The sequence below is a fragment of the Leguminivora glycinivorella genome, chromosome Z (assembly GCF_023078275.1).
Source record: "Leguminivora glycinivorella isolate SPB_JAAS2020 chromosome Z, LegGlyc_1.1, whole genome shotgun sequence".
In the NCBI taxonomy this organism is placed as follows: Eukaryota; Metazoa; Arthropoda; class Insecta; order Lepidoptera; family Tortricidae; genus Leguminivora; species Leguminivora glycinivorella.
Window position 1 is genome coordinate 2,816,484 of NC_062998.1, and position 19,822 is coordinate 2,836,305.

A 19,822-nucleotide genomic window follows, 5' to 3' on the forward strand; every position below is an offset into this window, starting at 1 on the left:
TCTGGCAAATTATGGTCCTCAAGACAGTTCATTTTTATATGGAGCACTTGCCATTAATTTATTTGGAAATATAATATTGCCAAAAGATAGGTACTTGAACTATCATTCAGGCAGTAATAAAAAAAATCCAACATGAATTTTGAATCCAATATTGTCGGAAGTGGAAATAAAATCTGTTCGATAAAATGCACCTATAGACACTGGTCCCACCGCGAGCTAGTAAACTATGAGCTACCGGCTACAAGCACGAACAAAAGATAATCACTCCCGTGTAAATAAAAGAGACACGGCGATGTTTATTTTATAGTTACTCGCCCAGCGGTGGGCTATTAATATCGCCGTGTCTCTTTTATTTGCACGGGAGTGATTACCTTTTCTTCGTTTTTATAGCCGATAGCTCATAGCTTACTAGCTCGCGGTGGGACCTATCTATAAAATGAATTTATTTCCAACCTAGCTTGATTTTAACATAGACCATAGCTGATTTGTATTTTGTTATTATCACCACGCATCTTTACTTTAAATAAGTATGTTTCTAAATTTATAAAGCAGCAGTTTGACAGCCGACGAAAAATTTACTTTAATGGCTCGCCAAAGGAATGTATTTCCCATGTTAAAAGATATAATTTTACGTATATTTATGCTGTAGGTTCTTTTTTCATTCCCTAAAAATGTGGGCGACTTGGTTTCTCGCTTCGCGTCGGCTGTCAAACGGCTGCCTTACGCTACATGTTTTTTTTTTCATCACTGTTAATTGTTTTATTACTTATAAGTGTTTTTTTAAACAAATCTAAATAATATTAGATTTGTTCCATATTTTGAAAGTGGCTTCTGTCCTACCTTTGTCTTGGTAGTGGAAATATTTAATGTATTTAAACGGTGTTTCTATTTGTGTTTAGGGATGGCCTGGGTGGCGATATATTTGTAAATATAAAAGACATTCATACGTTGTTTTATTATTTATCTCGACGGCCAATCATAACTTGCAAGTGTCGCAATGTCGGCAGGATTTCAAAGGCAAATATCAAAGATGGCGGCTTAACTGTATGGGATAACGGACATAACGGTCCTACTTCCGATGTCGCATCGGATAATGTGAAAACGCAGTACTAACGGCTCAGCCACGACATTGGTCTAAGCGCGACAGCGGTGAGCGGCGGCCATACATTGGAGCGAGACACAGCGATGGGACTTTTCATTCGCACGTATGGCTGCCGCTCACCGCTGTCGCGCTTAGACCAATGTCGTGGCTGAGCCGTAAGGCGAGTGGACGTTCGGTCGGCGGGGCGTGCAGCGGAGCGGGCTTGCCCGCGTGCGCGCTATACAGCGTCGACTCAGGACACTTGTATGAGCTTCAATTGTTTGATATGCACGCCACACGCCCCGCCATTTTGCCCCAAATTTAATGCCACATTCTCTAAACTAAAACATATTTATTTAAGTATCTCTTTATGGCAAATATGGCCGCGGCGGCGAGTTAGAACTTACCTCGAACGTACAGTCAACAACACAGCTGTGAATACAAAGTGCCAAATATAAAATCCCCATAGAGTAATTAAGCACACCATAATTTCTAGATCCTATGGAATTGCTTAATGCAATAATTATGGCATATAGGGACGCTAATCACCTTTCAGTAAAAAAATAAAAGAAATGCTAATATACAGGAACTTTCGAGAAAAAAAATCAAAATCGAAAATGACTTTTTTTTTTTTTGTGAGGAACAGGTAAACCATTTGACCGCAATCTCACCTGATGGAAAGTGCCGATGCAGTCTAGGATGAAGCATGTTATTTGGTTTGGTTCTAATACCGATATGAATGATGTTAGGACTGTGCTGATTATTCCATACGATAGTATATTGCTAGTTCTATAAGTTCTCTTAAAAGTGTTTTTTGATAATGGATCGATACCGTTCTCAGGATATTTTGAGTTTTAGTCAATTTTCGGGTACATTTGCCCTAAATTTAAAAAAATAATTTCTCGTAACTAGTCATATTTGACATTCGGGAGTTTTAGTCGTAGCATTGTTTTGGTCTAGGCTACCGGTTTTTACTATAAACAGACCATGGTCAAAATGAGGTCTGATCCCACACTGTGAGAGGGTAGGTATACCAACATTATGAAGATACATAAATGAAACAAAGTCTTCACCACATTTATTTATTGAACATTTAACATTAAATATCGATCCACAGATTCACAATCACAACACGATTAAATCTTTGAAATCGGAATTATTGGATAAACTAATGAAGGTGCAGTGAGTTTATGTGCAGTCAACCAATTTGCATTCTAGGCCACTGTAGAACCTTTTCACAGTCAACGTCAAAAGTAACTTCTATGGCCAATAATGCACGGTGTCAATAAGACAGGGTTCTAGAGTGGCCTATGATTCAAATTGGTTGACCTCAACTACTATACGGCGCATTCAAGCTAACACAAAGTCACCACACATATGATTGCCCACAGTTTAGTATGGGAACGCAAACGCTTGATCCAGCAGGGTCAGCACATGATTGCCGCGAGATAGACTACCCGTCCTTATGTCATTAATACAGTTAAAAGAAGACGTGTGATCTATCTCGCGGCAACCATGTGCTAGGCCTACAGTTGTGTCAACATTCACAGCTACAACTCGTGTAATAAAGGAATATTTATTAGGAACCAGCGGGCGTAGTGGCGTAGCACACTAGTGGGATAAACTTTATCGCATCGTTGCGTCCCCATCGCACTTAATACAAATAGTGCAAAGAGGACGGCCTGACGTTACATCGTTTATGACGCGACCGTGCTCGCCTGCCAGGGCCTGGGGTTTTACTAATTAACCCTTAAATGCATGACCTTGACAAAGTTTTGACCTGTCAATAGAGTTAAAAATGTATGATGCATATATACATCACTGGTATTATATGCTACTCAATTACGCTGCTCAAATTGTGACATTTTAAGTATTTGCCATATGTCTGGTGACCTGGGTGACCACGCGCTCTTTGTAAACGCTTCAAATAAATAAATATTGAGGGGCATCTTACACAAATCAACCTAGCCCTAAGCAAAGCACTATGGGTGCTAGGCGACGATATACATATGGAAAACTACATACTTATACACGGTGCTCGTGAGCATTACGAGAAAAATCATGACATTAATATATGATTTTCTCAATTTCGCCTAGTTTCAGAGTTATTACCAATTCTATTATTGAAAAAAAAATCTTATTGTTACTCAGTAAAAGTCTTTTCTAACGGCGTTGATGCCATTATGGAGAATAGTCTCACTATCTTCATTGATAGATATCAAAAAGTGAGAAGTAGAACCTTTCAAAAATGAGGTTTTTACAAAAAAAAAACGTTAAAACTCATTTTAAGTGCCAGTTTTATGGATAACATTTACTTTTTATGTGAAAATATATTCAAAAATATTTTAAAAAAATGCAATATTTCCTCATCAGAATTTTTTTTCTTTTAGCCTCAGAAAAGCGTGGTTAAAATCTCTCGCAATGCTCACGAGCACCGTGTATACATAGAAAACATTCAACCTGTGTTCATCACACAAACAGATAGGAACATTCTAAACACACTGCCCCTTCAATTAGGTAGTATCTCAATATTATTTTAACACATATAAATGTCATAAACTATCTTTAGGTACAGTAACTATAACATCATCTGTATTCCCGGGCGAATACAATCTGGGTGAATTCAAGTCAAGAGTGAATAGGCTATTACTGAACCAGTGAGCTACAACCTCGGCCTTGTCGTCACTTTCTATCAGGTGCGACTAAGGTCAATCACTGGCCAGTTTATAATTAAAATTAAATTTAATTAATTAACTACATATTGGTCTATAGACAGTCAGAAGATGAATGGTGAAATTCGTTTTCTACCCACAAGCCAAGAGATAGCTAGAGTCAAAGACAAAGAGGATCGAGTATTATAGAGAGTTACTGTCAAAGTAAAATGTGTAATCACTAATCACAGTGTATAGACTGCCATCTCTCAACACAAGCTTAAGTTTTGACAATTTGGCCCATATGATATGTGTTAAAATGTCAAATATTAATATTAGCACCATCTAGCCAAGCGTTCCCCAAAGGTGTAAGTGGTGTAACCCCATCTAGTCCACCGTACCTTTTTCTCTATGGCTTCGAGGTACGTTTTTTTCTTAGACTATCCGTCTATACGGAGTTACATATGTCTTTGGTCAAAGATAAGTTACCGTGACGTCATTGTATTATATAGTTAAGGTAATCGTAATTGTTTTGACATATCCAGAAAGGGACTGATTTGAACGGTAATCAAGTATCCTATTCCATCGTTAAGACATTTGAAATAACATTTGCACCGGCGAAGCTGTCAAAACAAGTCACAAGCGCTGCTAACTTACGTTGAAGTTTTTTACTTTAGGTCATAGAATCATCATTTGGAAATATTGACTCTGGTTGTCAGATTATTTTGCAGAGATTACAGTTAAATTCATTTTAAACAATACTTAAGTACAGATATAATATTTTTTTTTAAACGTATTTATTAAATAACAATAAGATGTAGTTTAATTTCAACGTGTAAACACGAATAAATCTAATGGACTTTTATTATCATCAGATAGGGAGTTGGTACTCATTATTTATTTATTAAAACTTTATTGCACTATTAAAAAAATACAAATGGCGGACTTAATGCTAGCAGGCATTCTCTACCAGTCAACCATGGGTTAAACCGAGAGATAGTGTTGGTGCAGGGTCATAAAACAGATTAAGTAGTGAAATAACAAGGAACTTTATACATATACCTAATAAATTAATAGTATAAGTAATAAAATAAATGTAGATAGGACCCAAGAATAGACTATATGGTCTCATAGACCTTAACGCGAGTATAGAATTATTTCATTGTAGTTTTATACATGTATTATCATTATATTGTCATAGTTATGTCAAACCTTATTAGTATACTATATTTATCGATGTATATGTATGTATTATAAGAGAAAGTTACACACAGAATATATTTAATTTTTCCCCTCACTAGCTCGGAAACACGTGTTTTGTCCTTTAATACCAGCGGGTAAAAACGCATTTTATCCACTAGTGGGTAGAGTATTTTGACCTTGAATAAAGTCACATTAACTGCTTTAAAATTGATAAAAGTAGGTGAATCTAGTAATAAAGATGATTTACCACCTGTTGGAACTACTGGAAGCAGTGAGAAACGCATTTTTTGCGTTGTAGTTTCCTCGATATAGTGAGGGGAAAAGTTTTGTGTTACACTCGGGTGCAAATGTATTTTACTTCTCGTGTGTTAAAAAACACGCAAGTTCAGGATTCTATTCTCGAACCACTCGCTTCGCTCGTGGTTCAACTATAGAATCCTTTCACTTGCTCGTTTTTCAATTCCACACTCGGCGTTAAAATACAACTTTGCCCCCTTGTATAACAAATAACTATTAACACGTCGAATTAACATATTAGATCTAGAACACATTTATAAGTACGGAGACATCTTACACATAGGTATATTATAACATCTATAACTCGGGAAAAAATGTCTGTGTTCATCACACAAACCAATGCCCTCACCAGGATTCGAACCCAGGATCGTCGGCTAAGCAGGGAATGTTACTAAGTTCGACTGGCTCTTTCAACTATGTGGATGTGGACACGTTTAAATCTATTATGTTAGTGTGAGTAGGTATCAGTGGCGTAGCGTCGATACAACTCGATTCCCAACAGGTCCTTAAAATTCTCCAGTATCTCTAAGTTCATACAAAACAGATCCCGAAAACTCCTCCGGCTTTGCCAACGAAAATGTTCACGCTGCGCCACTGGTAGGTATGTCAAATACTTAAAAGTAACAATTTGTAGACAGGGTCGGTTTCCATTACTACCTACACATATAACATTTTTGATAACTTACTAGCGTAAGGTAAATATATTAAATAATTTTCGATTCAACAATTTACTTAATTATGTAAAGCCCTTTTTCATTTAAAACTTATGGACAATTTTACCCTGCCAAAGACATACAATACAAACTAGTACATACTAAAATATTACTATAGAGACTAAAAATATTATATAATTTAAAAAAAAGATTTGCCCCAAATATAACAAGTATTTTTTGGCCTAGTGTTTATACTTTTAAATTGAGCTTTATCCACCATGTGGTCAAGTTAACCTAATTACCCTTTATCCAATAACTTAGTGTATGAGTATGAGTACTATAATAATACAATTCAATTACTTCCCGGAAATATTTTTATTATTTTTTCCCCTCACTAACTCGAAAACACGTGTTTTGTCCTTTAATACCAGCGGGTAAAAACGCATTTTATCCACTAGTGGGTAAAGGGATTTGACCTTGAATAAAGTCAAAATAACTGCTTTAAAACCAGTGCCTTCGCCAAATTGATAAAAGTAGGTGAATATAGTAATAAAGATGATTTACCACCTGTGGAAGCAGTGATAAACGCATTTTTTGCGTTGTAGTTTCCTCGCTATAGTGAGGGGAAAAGTTTTGTGTTACACTCGGGTGCAAATGTATTTTATTTCTCGTGTGTTAAAATACAACTTTGCCCCCTTGTATAACAAATAACTATTACACAATCCTTAATTATAGTTATGTGCGAAATGTCATTTGATATTTGCCAGTCGCTCTTCGGTGAAAGAAAAAAACCTCGTGAGGAAACCGGCCTAATTCCAATAAGGCCTAGTTATCCTTCGGGTTGGAAGGTCAGATGGCAGTCGCTTTCGTAAAACCAGTGCCTTCGCCAAATCTTGGGATTAGTTGTCAAAGCGGACCCCAAGCTCCCATGAGCCGTGGCAAATGCCGGGATAACGCAAGGTAGAGGATGATAGTTAGCACATTTGATTTTTTCTGTTTTGATTATAATTATTAGTTATAGATGCCTTAACTCTCACGCAGACACTGATATTAGTGATATTATTGGCTCCGTCAACTCGAAATAACTAGCATATTAAAATGCAAGGTTAATATAATCACAGAGTATTTTACTTGACACTAACGCACATAATATAGATTTTATTTTTATTTATTCGTAGGATAGATATTGTTGAAATTTATTAAGCTCATGATAGTCCGGATTTAAAGTCACACATGGTACAGCGGGGCAAATCTCGACTGGGGGGCCATTCTAACTGATCCATTTTTTCCATTACTACACTATGATGTTGATTGTTGAGTTCTACATGTATCCACTGAACACGCCTACCATATATAACCGGTGGACACTCTATTTAATAATGCAAACATTCTAAAACATGGAAAAAATGGACCAGTTACATTTGCTCCCTAGTCGAGATTTGACTTGCCTTATTGTTTTTTTTTTTGTTTTCACTGTCGCTTAGTCGTAAATACAATACTAATGTCAATTTATCTCAAACGACTCGCCCAAACTGTGAATAATCGATGTCTCACTGATCGACATCGACTATAGCATACTGTAATCGATCCAATCTATCGGATCAGTCGCATCTTTTTTAAACTGTTCGTAATCGATCAAGGAGAGATCGAAATCGAGCGGACTCGAAGCCCTGTATACGTCTTCCCTGCAACAGCACATCGTATACTCGTGGACGGGTACATTCTCTAACATAGGGGGGTTGGGTGGGGGGACGGGCCACTCGACTGCGTACTCAGTGGGCTGGGGACGAGTGTACCACTCGCCTTGGTAGAATCGTCATTCGTCCTGAAAAGGTAAACTTAAATTAGTGCTGTGTTTTCAATAGGATTCAACTTTCTGGTGAATTTGAGTGAATTTAGTTGATTGAATTAAATTATTTTTAAAATAAAAACAAGGTGAAATTAATTTAAAATTGTACAGAATTTATCAATGAATTCGTATTTTCTCCATGCAATTTTGAAGCTCTGTATATTGTTAAGCACATTGGGCATATAAAAAAAAATAAATAGCTTTTTCCCCTCACTAGCTCGGAAACACGTGTTTTGTCCTTTAATACCAGCGGGTAAAAACGCATTTTATCAACTAGTGGGTAAAGTAATTTGACTTTGAATAAAGTCAAAATAACTGCTTTAAAATTGATAAAAGTAGGTGAATCTAGTAATAAAGATGATTGACCACCTGTGGAACTACTGGAAGCAGTGAGAAACGCATTTTTTGCGTTGTAATTTCCTCGCTACAGTGAGGGGAAAAGTTTTGTGTTACACTCGGGTGCAAATGAATTTTACTTCTCGTGTGTTAAAAAACTCGCAAGTTCAGGATTCTATTCTCGAACCACTCGCTTCGCTCGTGGTTCAACTATAGAATCCTTTCACTTGCTCGTTTTTCAATTCCACACTCGGCGTTAAAATACAACTTTGCCCCCTTGTATAACAAATAACTATTATACGAGTAAATATACAATTCTGGAAGTAGAAAAAAAACATGCCATTGATTAGAAACGGAAGGGTAGCTTTTCTAATAAATTTGTATATGGTACAGCGGGGCAAATCTCGACTAGGGGGCAATTGTAACAAATCCATTTTTTCCATTATTACACTATGATGTTGAGTTCTACATGTATCCACTGAACACGCCTACCATATATAACCGGTGGACACTCTATTTAATAATGCAATCATTGTAAAACATCGAAAAATGGACCAGTTACATGAAGGCCTTTGCACCTCTGGGGTGCATTAGGTCTACAACAACAATATACTCGTAAAATAACACAGTTTAAAAGAAAAAAACACACGACAAATATTGATTCCTATGAAATGAACATGTCGAAATGGAAACCAAATAGAGAAAAATCAAAATTACATTTACAAACTGGAAGCCACAACAACATTCGCTAAGAAAGTGACAACATCTGCTAGGGTATTAGTTTTCACCCATACCGGAAAAAGTGGAGCCATTTCACCCGCTCGTGAAGTTTCGCCTAACTCCATATTACCCGCTTCATATTGATAATAAATAAACATAGCTCGATTGAGGCACGTCATATAAATTGCGCTGAGCGTTGACATAAGCGTCGTAATAAAATGGTCGTAATAGTCCAGTCTTTGCCCCAGATCGTAATCTAAACTAGCGGTTCGCACATATTAAATAAATGAAATGAAAAAAAAATTAAATATTCCTTACAGTTAGGGTCACGTGTGAGGTTTCTGGACCTTGATATATTTGGCGCTGTCCTGTTAATAACAAAATATAATGTCTTCCGAATCGTCTAATCTCTAAACTATATGGATCTTTAGAACTTAATACCTGAAGAAAATTATAATTGCACCAATGGCAGACCCCTGGAATAGTCGTTGGCAACCCCGTGAGGAAACGAATCACCTGGTCCGTTGGCCACATATGAACGCGGTCTACGAACCTAGGCATTGGCACAGGCAGTTCGTCCGGCATTTCTAACTGTTGCACTGGCTCAGGATCTATATCGACTTGGTCACTCGACTCGACTAAGATCGGCATGGTTTCTAATTGGCCGCTCTCGCACATGCGAGCCGATGCCTCGATTTCCTCGCAGGTCATTTGATCTATAGCTATGCTAGCTATGCTAACGATATCTTGAATTTGTAAGTATAATTTGATTTGATTTTTTAAGTGTCTCTCCGCCATGGTGTCAGCTTGGTTGGTTTGATCAGTTCCAGATGTGCCTGCGGAACTTGTAGACGCATTCATACTGGTAACGGTGTGTGGTGCCCGCCTCTGAGGACAATCGCGAACACGCTCTTATCTATGTTAGTGTAAGACTAAGGCCTGAGTGCGCGGCCACATTGGGCGTTGTGCGGGGCGGGGCGCGAGGCGTCCATGTCAAACAATTGAAGCTCATACATTACACGTGTCCTGACCTGAGACGACGCTGCATAGAGTGGACCTACGCTCGCTAGCCTTACCGCACGCTCCGCTCCGAAGCACAGGTTTTACACTTAGGTATTGCAAGTATATTTAAAAATATTTTAAGCGGGTTACTCTCATGTTAAGTCGTTATAGCGTTCGACATGTTTCGATCCATTTTCGAGGATCTTTCTCAAGAGTAGCGACCCCGCCTTTACATGTCGAGAGCGCGACGCATGTTACGCATAAACATGTCGAACGCTATATCGACCTAACACGTGAGTAACCCGCTTAAAATATTTTTAAATATGTTGAGTCTCACGGGAGTTTTATAGTTAAAATTGCAAGTATATTGTATAAATATCTCATATAAAATATTTTTTCAGGATTGTTCCTATACACTTTGACAACATACCCGTTGACCTAGCCGAAGTGAGAATCGCTAAGTGGCGATGGAAAAGCGCCGCAGTCTGACTCCGCCGCGCCACTACAGAAAAGACAGAGGAGACACTAGCTAGGCACCCTGGAGTAAAAAACGCCGCCAGGCCTTCTCTTTCACTCTTGCCTTATTTGGAGCAAGAACGAAAGGGACAACTTAACTGGACATTAAATTTACCTTCCTCCTTTCCCGCCTCTCTTGGCTTATTAATTTATGGGTATTCACAATCCATTCCATTGTATAGCAAAGTTTCTTAGCCAGAGGTGGCTGTACTTCCTGAAACAAATTTAAAAATAAGTTTTTTGCAAATATTTCATTTTTGGCACAAACTTTTATCGCCGACTGTACCTTTCTTTCAACAGTCATCTACTGCTCTCCGAGACATTTCTAAAGACCCCTTACTCGATGGGATACGACGTTTCATAACAGAGTTCCTATGACCACCTTTCTGCTCCATCATCAGATCAGCTCCATGATACCATAATATTACGTTGTCACGTTTACATATGTGTGCAAAATTTTAAGCTCAACCGGGATGACGGAGTAAGTAAGTAAATATTCTTTATTGCACCATTCTACATGTAAAAATTTAATATACAGAAGGTCTTATCGCTAAAAAGCGATCTCTTCCAGACAACCTTAGGGTAACTGGAAAAACGGAACAGAAACAAAAGCTAACAGGCAGTGCAAGAACAAAAACATATATAACGAATACATAAATAAATATAATAAATAATTAAATATTATAGGACATTCTTAGAACAAATTAAATTATCCTCATAGAAAATAATTTAATTTGCATTTTTAGTAGACACACTTTACTATTTTAACTATAAACTGAAATAAATGTCATATACAAAGAAAAAATGACCAAGGCCTCCAAGTGTCCAAAGCTGGATACTGGAAGCTGGAGCTGGATTATTTCAGATTATAGGACATTCTTACACAGATTGACTGAGCCCCACGGTAAGCTCAAGATGGCTTGTGTTGCAGGTACTCAGACAAAGATATACATAAAATACAAATACTTATATACATAGAAAACATCCATGACTGAGGAACAAATATCTGTGCTCATCACACAAATAAATGCCCTTACCGGGATTCGAACCCGGGACCGCGGCGTAGCAGGCAGGGTCACTACGCGCTAGGCCAGACCGGTCGTCAATATACCTTACACATAATAAATAAAAATTGCAACTTAAGATAGAGATATATAGTATCAGTTAAGCTGATTTTTGAAAATTGGAAGAGACTTTGCTAGTGATCTACTGGTCAGGAATTCCACAACCGTACAGCCCGGAAGGTAAAAGAGTTGCCGTATAATTTAGAAGTAGATAGATGGTGGAGGAGCAAGAATATGAGTTTGAGTTTAGCAAATAAACAAATACTATACAATACACGAACACGGAGTTATAGTTACCTTGATATTGATGGCGTACAGAATAGGGGTATCACAAAACCAATGCGCGAAGCCGAAAATCTGCGCAATGTACGGTTTCCCCGAATACGGCGCACTCGCTTTCATGTAACGCAGAGACACCCGGATAGCTGTGGCCCTGTCGTCGATCTAAAAAACACAATGTTGTTTTCACCGCCGTCACACCGCCGTTTTTATAATCTAACCATAAAATTAACATTTTGAAAAACCCCCGACCGATTTTTTCATTAAACATGGCTAAGAACACTCCCGACTAACTCACCTTTCAAACAAAAAAAACTAAATCGAAATCGGTTCATCAATTCGGGAGCTACGATGCCACAGACAGACACACACACAGACAGATAGACAGACACGTCAAACTTATAACACCCCTAATTATGATGTACCTACATATTTATAATATAAAAAAAAAACCGGCCAAGAGCGTGTCGGGCCACGCTCAGTGTAGGGTTCCGTAGTTTTCCGTATTTTTCTCAAAAACTACTGAACCTATCAAGTTCAAAACAATTTTCCTAGAAAGTATTTATAAAGTTCTACTTTTGTGATTTTTTTCATATTTTTTAAACATATGATTCAAAAGTTAGAGGGGGGGGGGACGCACTTTTTTTCCTTTAGGAGCGATTATTTCCGAGAATATTAATATTATCAAAAAACGATCTTAGTAAACCCTTATTCATTTTTTATTATTTATCATTTTGCACTTTGTTGGCGTGATTAATATACATATTGGTACCAAATTTCAGCTTTCTAGTGCTAACGGTTACTGAGATTATCCGCGGACGGACGGACGGACGGACAGACAGACATGGCGAAACTATAAGGGTTCCTAGTTGACTACGGAACCCTAAAAACTAAATCGAAATCGGTTCATCAATTCGGGAGCTACGATGCTACAGACAGACACACACACAGACAGACAGACAGTCACGTCAAATTTATAACACCCCGTCGTTTTTGCGTTGGGGGTTAAAAACCAACAAACCATGAGACTATAGACTTCACAGGTTTCATAGATCGAGGAAAAGTATCTTCTAATGTTGCTTCCACACTGACTCTCATAAATGTTATATAACAATATGTGACTAGATAATATCATCCGTAATGTCTTTTTATGCTGACTGAGGGAGGGGGTTTAGGGTAACTTTTTTTTCAGAATTGTAAAAAAAACCGAGCATCATGGTTTTTAGGGTTCCGTATTTTTTTCTAAATACGGTCTTTTCCAGATGAACAAATAATACGACAATCATTTTTTTTCGTGATTTGTAACGTTTCAATAACAATAACGTACATTTTAATTGGATAAACATTCAGTATGCAAACGTTTATTGGGGAATCCCCGATGCGGCGTGGAGCGTGGAGAGGCGGTGGTGTTGCTAACAGTGAATAGCAACAACTACTAACTACAGATTGTGTCAATGTTAGTTTTATAAAACCAGAAATTAAAGTTAATATTTGTTTAATAGTTAACACAAAGTACCGTATAAAACTGTTTTGAAATTTTTTAGATTTCGTCCTTTAGAAAAAAAAACATACTCCAGAAAAAACTGGTCTTTTTTCGCGGTTTTTTTCATGTTTTGTTTCAAGCCGGAAAAAACCCGTTTTTTTGCAACCCTAAAACATATTTACATAATTATATAAGAAACTAAGACTAAACCTAAAAGCTAGCTAATGTCTAAAATAGGCCCTTGAGGCATTGTACCAAGGATACTGGCGACATTTCCTCGCTGTATCGCAATGCTGATACGTTGTGCGAGGAAGTCGCCAGCTCTTCGGTCACCAATTACCTCAACCAGACGCAATTAATTGTAATAAACCATATTCAAATGTTTAAGCAATGGAGTAACGTCTTGAAAAAAGTCAATATCTCATGGTAAAGCGTCCGGACTACTCCGGCCTTAGAAGGACGTGTCACCCGCCACCCACACCACTCCACACATCGGATATTACATTACTGTTCCAGGTATACGCTATATAGTATATAATATACTGAATAGACGCATTAGTGGCGACTTAGATAACTACATAATATGTATACCTAGATATACACCATGTTTGTTTCTTTTCCGTTAAATTCTACACGTCGTTAAGTTCATTATGAGGAACCACCCAGCAGCATTATTTTTTTTACTCGATGATAATAGTAAGAAATGGGTATTTTCGCGAAAGAAGATTCAAAAAATTTTTTTTTTCAAAAATAGGTAAATTTAATGTTTTTCCTACTCAGAATCACGAGCCCTTTCGATACTACCAGGTAAAAAAACGTGCTAAATTTAATTTTTCCACTTCGTTACCATTTTTCAAACATTTTGTACAGCGGTTACAAAGTGGAAAGTATGCAAAATAATTGAACATTTTTGTCTCTTGTTTTTTGCCCTAGATCGAACGGGCTCATGATTCTGACTAGGAAAAACATTAATTTACCTGCCTTAGAAAAAATATTTTTGGTGATTGTTCTCGCGAACATGCCCAGATAAGATACTAGTTTACGGTCTGGCCTAGTCGGTAGTGATATAGTATAGTAAACCTGCCTGCTAAGCCTCAGTCATAAATAAATAAATATTATTATAGGACATTCTTAGACAGATTGACTCAGGCCCACGGTAAGCTCAAGAAGGCTTGTGTTGTGGGTACTCAGACAACGATATATATAATATACAAATACTTATACATAGAAAATATATAGAAAACATCCATGACTCAGGAACAAATATCTGTGCTCATCACACAAATAAATGCCCTTACCGGGATTCGAACCCGGGACCGCGGCGTAGCAGGCAGGTTCACTACCGACTGCGCCAGACCGGTCGTCATGGATGTTTTCTATGTAAGCATTTGTATATTTTGTTCGAATCCCGGTAAGGGCATTTATTTTTCTAATGAGCACAGATATTTTGTTCCCTGAGTCATGGATGTTTTCTATGTATATATATATAAGTATTTATATATTACGTGTATCGTTGTCTGAGTACCCACAATACAAGCCTTCTTGAGCTTACAGTGGGACTAAATCAATCTGTGGAAGAATGTCCTATACAAAATACCTAGAATTCTTGGTAGGTACATTGTGTGAATGTCTTAATAAATCAATATCAATATAGCGGTATAGCTGGTTGCTTATACTCGTAACATCCACCCACATCCAAAACACCTAGCCACCCTGGGGGAGCTGGGCTGATAGTGTTGACGTTTTTCCAGTTTGCCATACAGTTGGGCCGACGCTGCGGTCGCGAGACCCTTATAACTAACATGCTCTCCGACTTATTAAATAGAAATTTGGTTAAAACTAGAGATGGGCCGAATACGGATTTTGCCGAATACGAATATTCGGCCGAACATTCGGTTCAGCTGTTACCGAACCGCACATTCGGCCGAATATTCGGTTCCGCCATATTTTAAATCCTGGCTTAGAGTTAAATACTTTTCAATGATTGGTAATGAGTACTAAGGCTCTTAATGTTCCTGTAATTTAGGGCATAAGAAAATTTTTGGTTTTTTTTTTTGGGGATACGTTATTTTTACTGTTTTACATAATTATTGTAGGTACTTATATTTAACGCATTTTATCTCCCTTTGGTAGTTCCTTAGAATGCTGAAATAGGATGTCATTATGCGTTGAAAAACGACACAACTTACATTATTTATGTACTTTGTTTATTCGGTAAATATTCGGCAATGTAACCGAACTATTCGGCCGAATACGAACATTGAAAAACTTGCCAAATATGCCGAATACCGAATATTTACCGAATATTCGGCCCATCTCTAGTTAAAACATATTTTATTTTGAGTCCGGGCAAACACCCTATTCTAAAAGTTTTAAGCGCGTTCCTCCTAATATTCATTATAGCAGTATATTTTTCAGAATAGCTATTTCGATCTAACTGGAGGCGTCTATGTAACATTAAGCTACTCAAAGGATTTCTAGGAACTATGAAGTCTAGACCCGGAGTCTAGCCGCCGCGAGCACTCATGCCTGATGATGGCTCTCCGTATGACTCCAAACATGTCGCCAATCGCGATATATTAACGTCAGTACAGTCAACCAATATGAATCCCAGGCCACTATAGAACCCTTTCACAGTACATAAAGGTCAAACTGACCGCTATAGCAAATAAAGCTGAGTGTCAATACGACAGGGTTCTAGAGTGGCCAGAGGTGGTGGCAGGGTTCTAATTGGTTGACTGTACATACATCCTTATATTAAATTATTTGAATATATCGTTATCGTATATTGTTAAAATGTATCTCTCTATATCACCATTCCGAATTGTTGCGATAGAGAGCTACGATAGTGATAGTACCGTCAGCGGTTGTGACGTTGGCTAGGTACTCTGGACAGAATTCGCCGTGGGAGGGGAGGGGCATATGGGTCATGCCAAGGACTACCTGTGGGGAGCAGTAGTCCATGGCATGACCCATTAGGGAGGTACATAGAATAAACATTTATTCGTGAACATATGCAAGACAAAATACACATAATAACAAATATATCTAGTCACTACTTTGAAAAAATCTCTTATCTCACACTGCTCCTCAAAGTTAAAACGCAGTAAGTCTATATGCATTGCATACATACTTATTACATTTTTCTTTTCATTGACGGAAGAAGATACAATGTTTTTTTTTCAAAGTAGTGACAATCTACTTCTAGGTAATTTTAGTTCGCACATTTTGAATACTAGGTATGAACAAATAAATAAATATTGGAGGACACCTTACACCCTCAACTAAGTCCCAAACTAAGCAAAGCTATGGTGCTAGGAGACAGTATATTTTTTTTTTTTTTTTTTAATATTGGGGGACACCTTACACAGATCAACTTAGCCCCAAACTAAGCAAAGCTTGTACTATGGGTGCTAAGCGATGATAGATACTTAAATAGATAAATACATACTTATATACATAGAAAACATCCATGACTCAGGAACAAATATCTGTGCTCATCACACAAATAAATGCCCTTACCGGGATTCGAACCTGGGACCGCGGCTCAGCAGGCAGGGTCACTACCGACTGAGCCAGACCGGTCGTCTATATATACTCATACACGGTGTTTCCGGTATCACTCAAAACCTCAGACACCCCAACTGATTTTTATTTTTTTAAACTCATCTAGAGTATTCATCTTTTAATCTGATCATTACTTTTTTTTAAATTGAATTTTTAATTTTCTGTACAGCTCTACTTGACTTTTAGCTCTACACTCAATAAAATAATTGCTAACTACCATCATAAACCATAAGACTATTTATTTGTGTATGTTACTGCAACAACATAAGGTTTACCAATAGACAGCTAAGATGTCACTGTAAAACACTTTAAAGCTTTGTCACAGTAAACTTCAAATTGGACAGGTAATCGCAGTAAGCAAATAAACTCAATATTCAAAATGACAAGGTTGTAATTAGGTTCGAGTTCAATTTGTTATGACTTATGATAAACATTAAGATTAAACTGACAAACAACGTCAAACTAGTAGCGGAAAAAATAATCGTCCAAGTAACCGGCCAGTATTAATACCCCTAAATACTGAAAAAAGGTAAACAACCTCTAGCAATGCGATATACACAATGTTGTATTACGAGTACAATAGAATGGGTACGTAAAAAATAACTAATAATACTAATTTAAATAAAAATATTACCCCCATCAAGATATAGCTCAATCGATTCTACTCTCGATTCTGAACAAACTGTTTTCAGGTTTTTAGTGTTAAGTGAAACACGGTGTATAGGATAAATACATAGAACACATTTGTGACTCAGGAACAAAATATCTATGTTCATCATATAAATAAATGCCTTTACCGGGATTTGAACCTGAGACATCAGCTTAGCAGGAAAAATCACTACCGAATAGGCCAGACCGTAATAAATATGATTAAATTTTTGTAACACCTATGTACAGTACCTATGTTTAACAAATAAAATTTATTGATTGATTAAGAGGCTTTAGTTAACTTGATGTTTTATTTTGATTCTCTGTTGATGTATAAAAATAGAAGTTTTCGGAAAACCTTCCGCAGTTGTCAAGTGTGATAACAGGGTGTCCACTACTAAATCCAAAAAAAAATCCCTGACTTTTCCCTGACTTTCCATGACTATTTAAGAAAATTTCCCTGACCAAATTTTCATTCTATGATGATATTTTTACCACTTTTGCTTAGGGTTGCAAAAAAACAGTTTTTTTGTCTTAAAAAAAAACTCGAAAAAACGCATTTTTTTTAGGGTTCCGTTCCTCAAAAGGGAGAAACGGAACGCTTATAGGATCACTCGTGCGTCTGTCTGTCCGTCTGTTACAGCCAATTATTTTCTGGGATATGTTTGTTTTCTAAAGTACGAAATATACAAATTTGCAAGGCAGTTCATACTTTTATGTTAACTATTAAACTTGGCTATACCAGTGCCGGCCCGTGCACTTTCAATCAGGGACATCAGGGTAGAGCGAGTTTGAGTTTCGGCGCCTTTGGACACTGCATGCAAAAAAAAAGCGCGAGCGCAGCGAGCGCGAAAATTTTTCCCCTTTTTTACGTCCCGTAGTAGTTATTATGTACATAACTTAGCAAACAAAATGGAGTACCTAGTCTATCAGAGCAGAGTCAGGAAAGCAGGCTTGAAATGAAAACGAGTAACTTTGTCTTTGTCGTTTTCACATCACCCTAGCAAAAGCACCTACCTTATGAATGTTTTACATGGTGACATTGTGGTGCAACTTTCGAGTAAATCTTTGCTGTCATGGATGTGGCCAACCCAAGAAATCATATTATTTTTTCAATACTTTTTGATTTTTTTTCTTGGTGCCAAATTTTTCCCTGACCTCCAAATCATTTCCCTGACTTTCCATGACCACTATGAGCTTAACTGACTTTTCCCTGACTTTCCCTGACTTTCCAGAAAGTGGACACCCTGGATAACCAACAACCAAACTAAACTATAAGTATTAAAAACCATATATAAACCATATATTAGTAATTTAGCAAAATAATGTGGTAAAAATTTATTCATAAAACTTCATTCTAAAAAAGTTACTTTTTGCCACATTTTTTTTTCATATCTGTGAATTACAGAAAGATGTGAATATGATAGATAATGTTGGATGAATAAGGAGGTTCAAAAATTTTGATAGTAAAAAAAATGTTGTTGAACACCTTCTCTAAGTAGTTTCGTAAGCCGATTGCAATGTATCAAGCGAGCCTGTGTGGACACATAATTTATAAAAAAAGTGTAGAATAAATTAGAATCAACCAAAGCAGGTTTTTATGAGCCATGGCAAAATGCCAGAATAAAACTAGGAAGATGATAATAATGATGAAGAAAATTAGAAATGTTCCCGAGGAAAGTGATTTAGATGAGCTGGTTTCGACATGAGACTGAAAACTATTTAAAGTTACTTACGTCAGCCAAAGTGTAGACGAGCCCCTGGTTGGACAGGACTCCGACGGACCGGCACCGGAAGACGGTCTGCTGGTGATTAGTAATCTTCGCTATCAGCTTCCCCAACGACAAAAACTCGTGGTAATCCGCCTGTAGATGATGAAGCATGGACATTATTTATTAAACACTTTTATATATACTATATTACTTCAAAAGTTCCTAACGACCTGACGTCTCGAAGTCCTGTTAGCTTATGAATGAAAATCTAGCTTATCTTGCCGGCCCGGGCCGCGCAGGTGCAGCAGGGCTCACGCACAGCCTTGTTTATAAGTGCATCAATATCAACACCGCAAACTGACAACATTGCAATGAAATTAATCAATACAAATGCAACTATTTCATATACATTAATTCAGAGCACTTACGTTGGCTGTTTCTGAAGAAGGCATTTCGCGATACGATAAGTCCTTTACGAGCGGCATAGCGATAGTTTTAAGTCGGCGTATGCAAAACAAAATACAAATTTATCAAATTCTATGTAAAATGACAGTTCGCGCCATTTTTCATATTTTGTAGGTTATGTTATTATGTCAAATGTTTTTTTTGACAAGTGTGGCCTGGATGCCGGGTATTAAAGCCAATAAGTTGAGCGTTTTTACGGTTTAAACCACAAGCATGTTCGTTTTTTACATCGAAACGTCAATATTGACGCGTGTTTCTTATCAGTATCAGTGACAGATGGACAAACAATCGTCTCA

General features: G+C 37.3%; 1 protein-coding gene across 2 annotated transcripts; it reads right to left on the reverse strand.

Moving 5' to 3' along the window:
- Nucleotides 1-7,295: 7,295 nt before the first annotated feature.
- On the reverse strand, nt 7,296-19,796 carry LOC125241779. 2 transcript variants are annotated; one of them, XM_048150397.1, is made up of 5 exons: nt 19,490-19,796; nt 19,086-19,214; nt 11,670-11,816; nt 10,424-10,522; nt 7,296-7,710 (listed from the first exon to the last, which is right to left on the reverse strand). In XM_048150397.1, exons 1-5 carry the CDS (start codon nt 19,544-19,546, stop codon nt 7,702-7,704), a joined length of 441 nt encoding a protein of 146 aa, XP_048006354.1. In that variant the 5' UTR covers nt 19,547-19,796; the 3' UTR covers nt 7,296-7,701. The 2 variants fall into 2 exon arrangements, with proteins under 2 accessions (XP_048006354.1, XP_048006355.1); XM_048150398.1 differs by lacking the exons at nt 10,424-10,522; nt 11,670-11,816; nt 19,086-19,214; nt 19,490-19,796 and adding an exon at nt 9,232-9,660.
- Between the last annotated feature and the right edge of the window lie 26 nt (nt 19,797-19,822).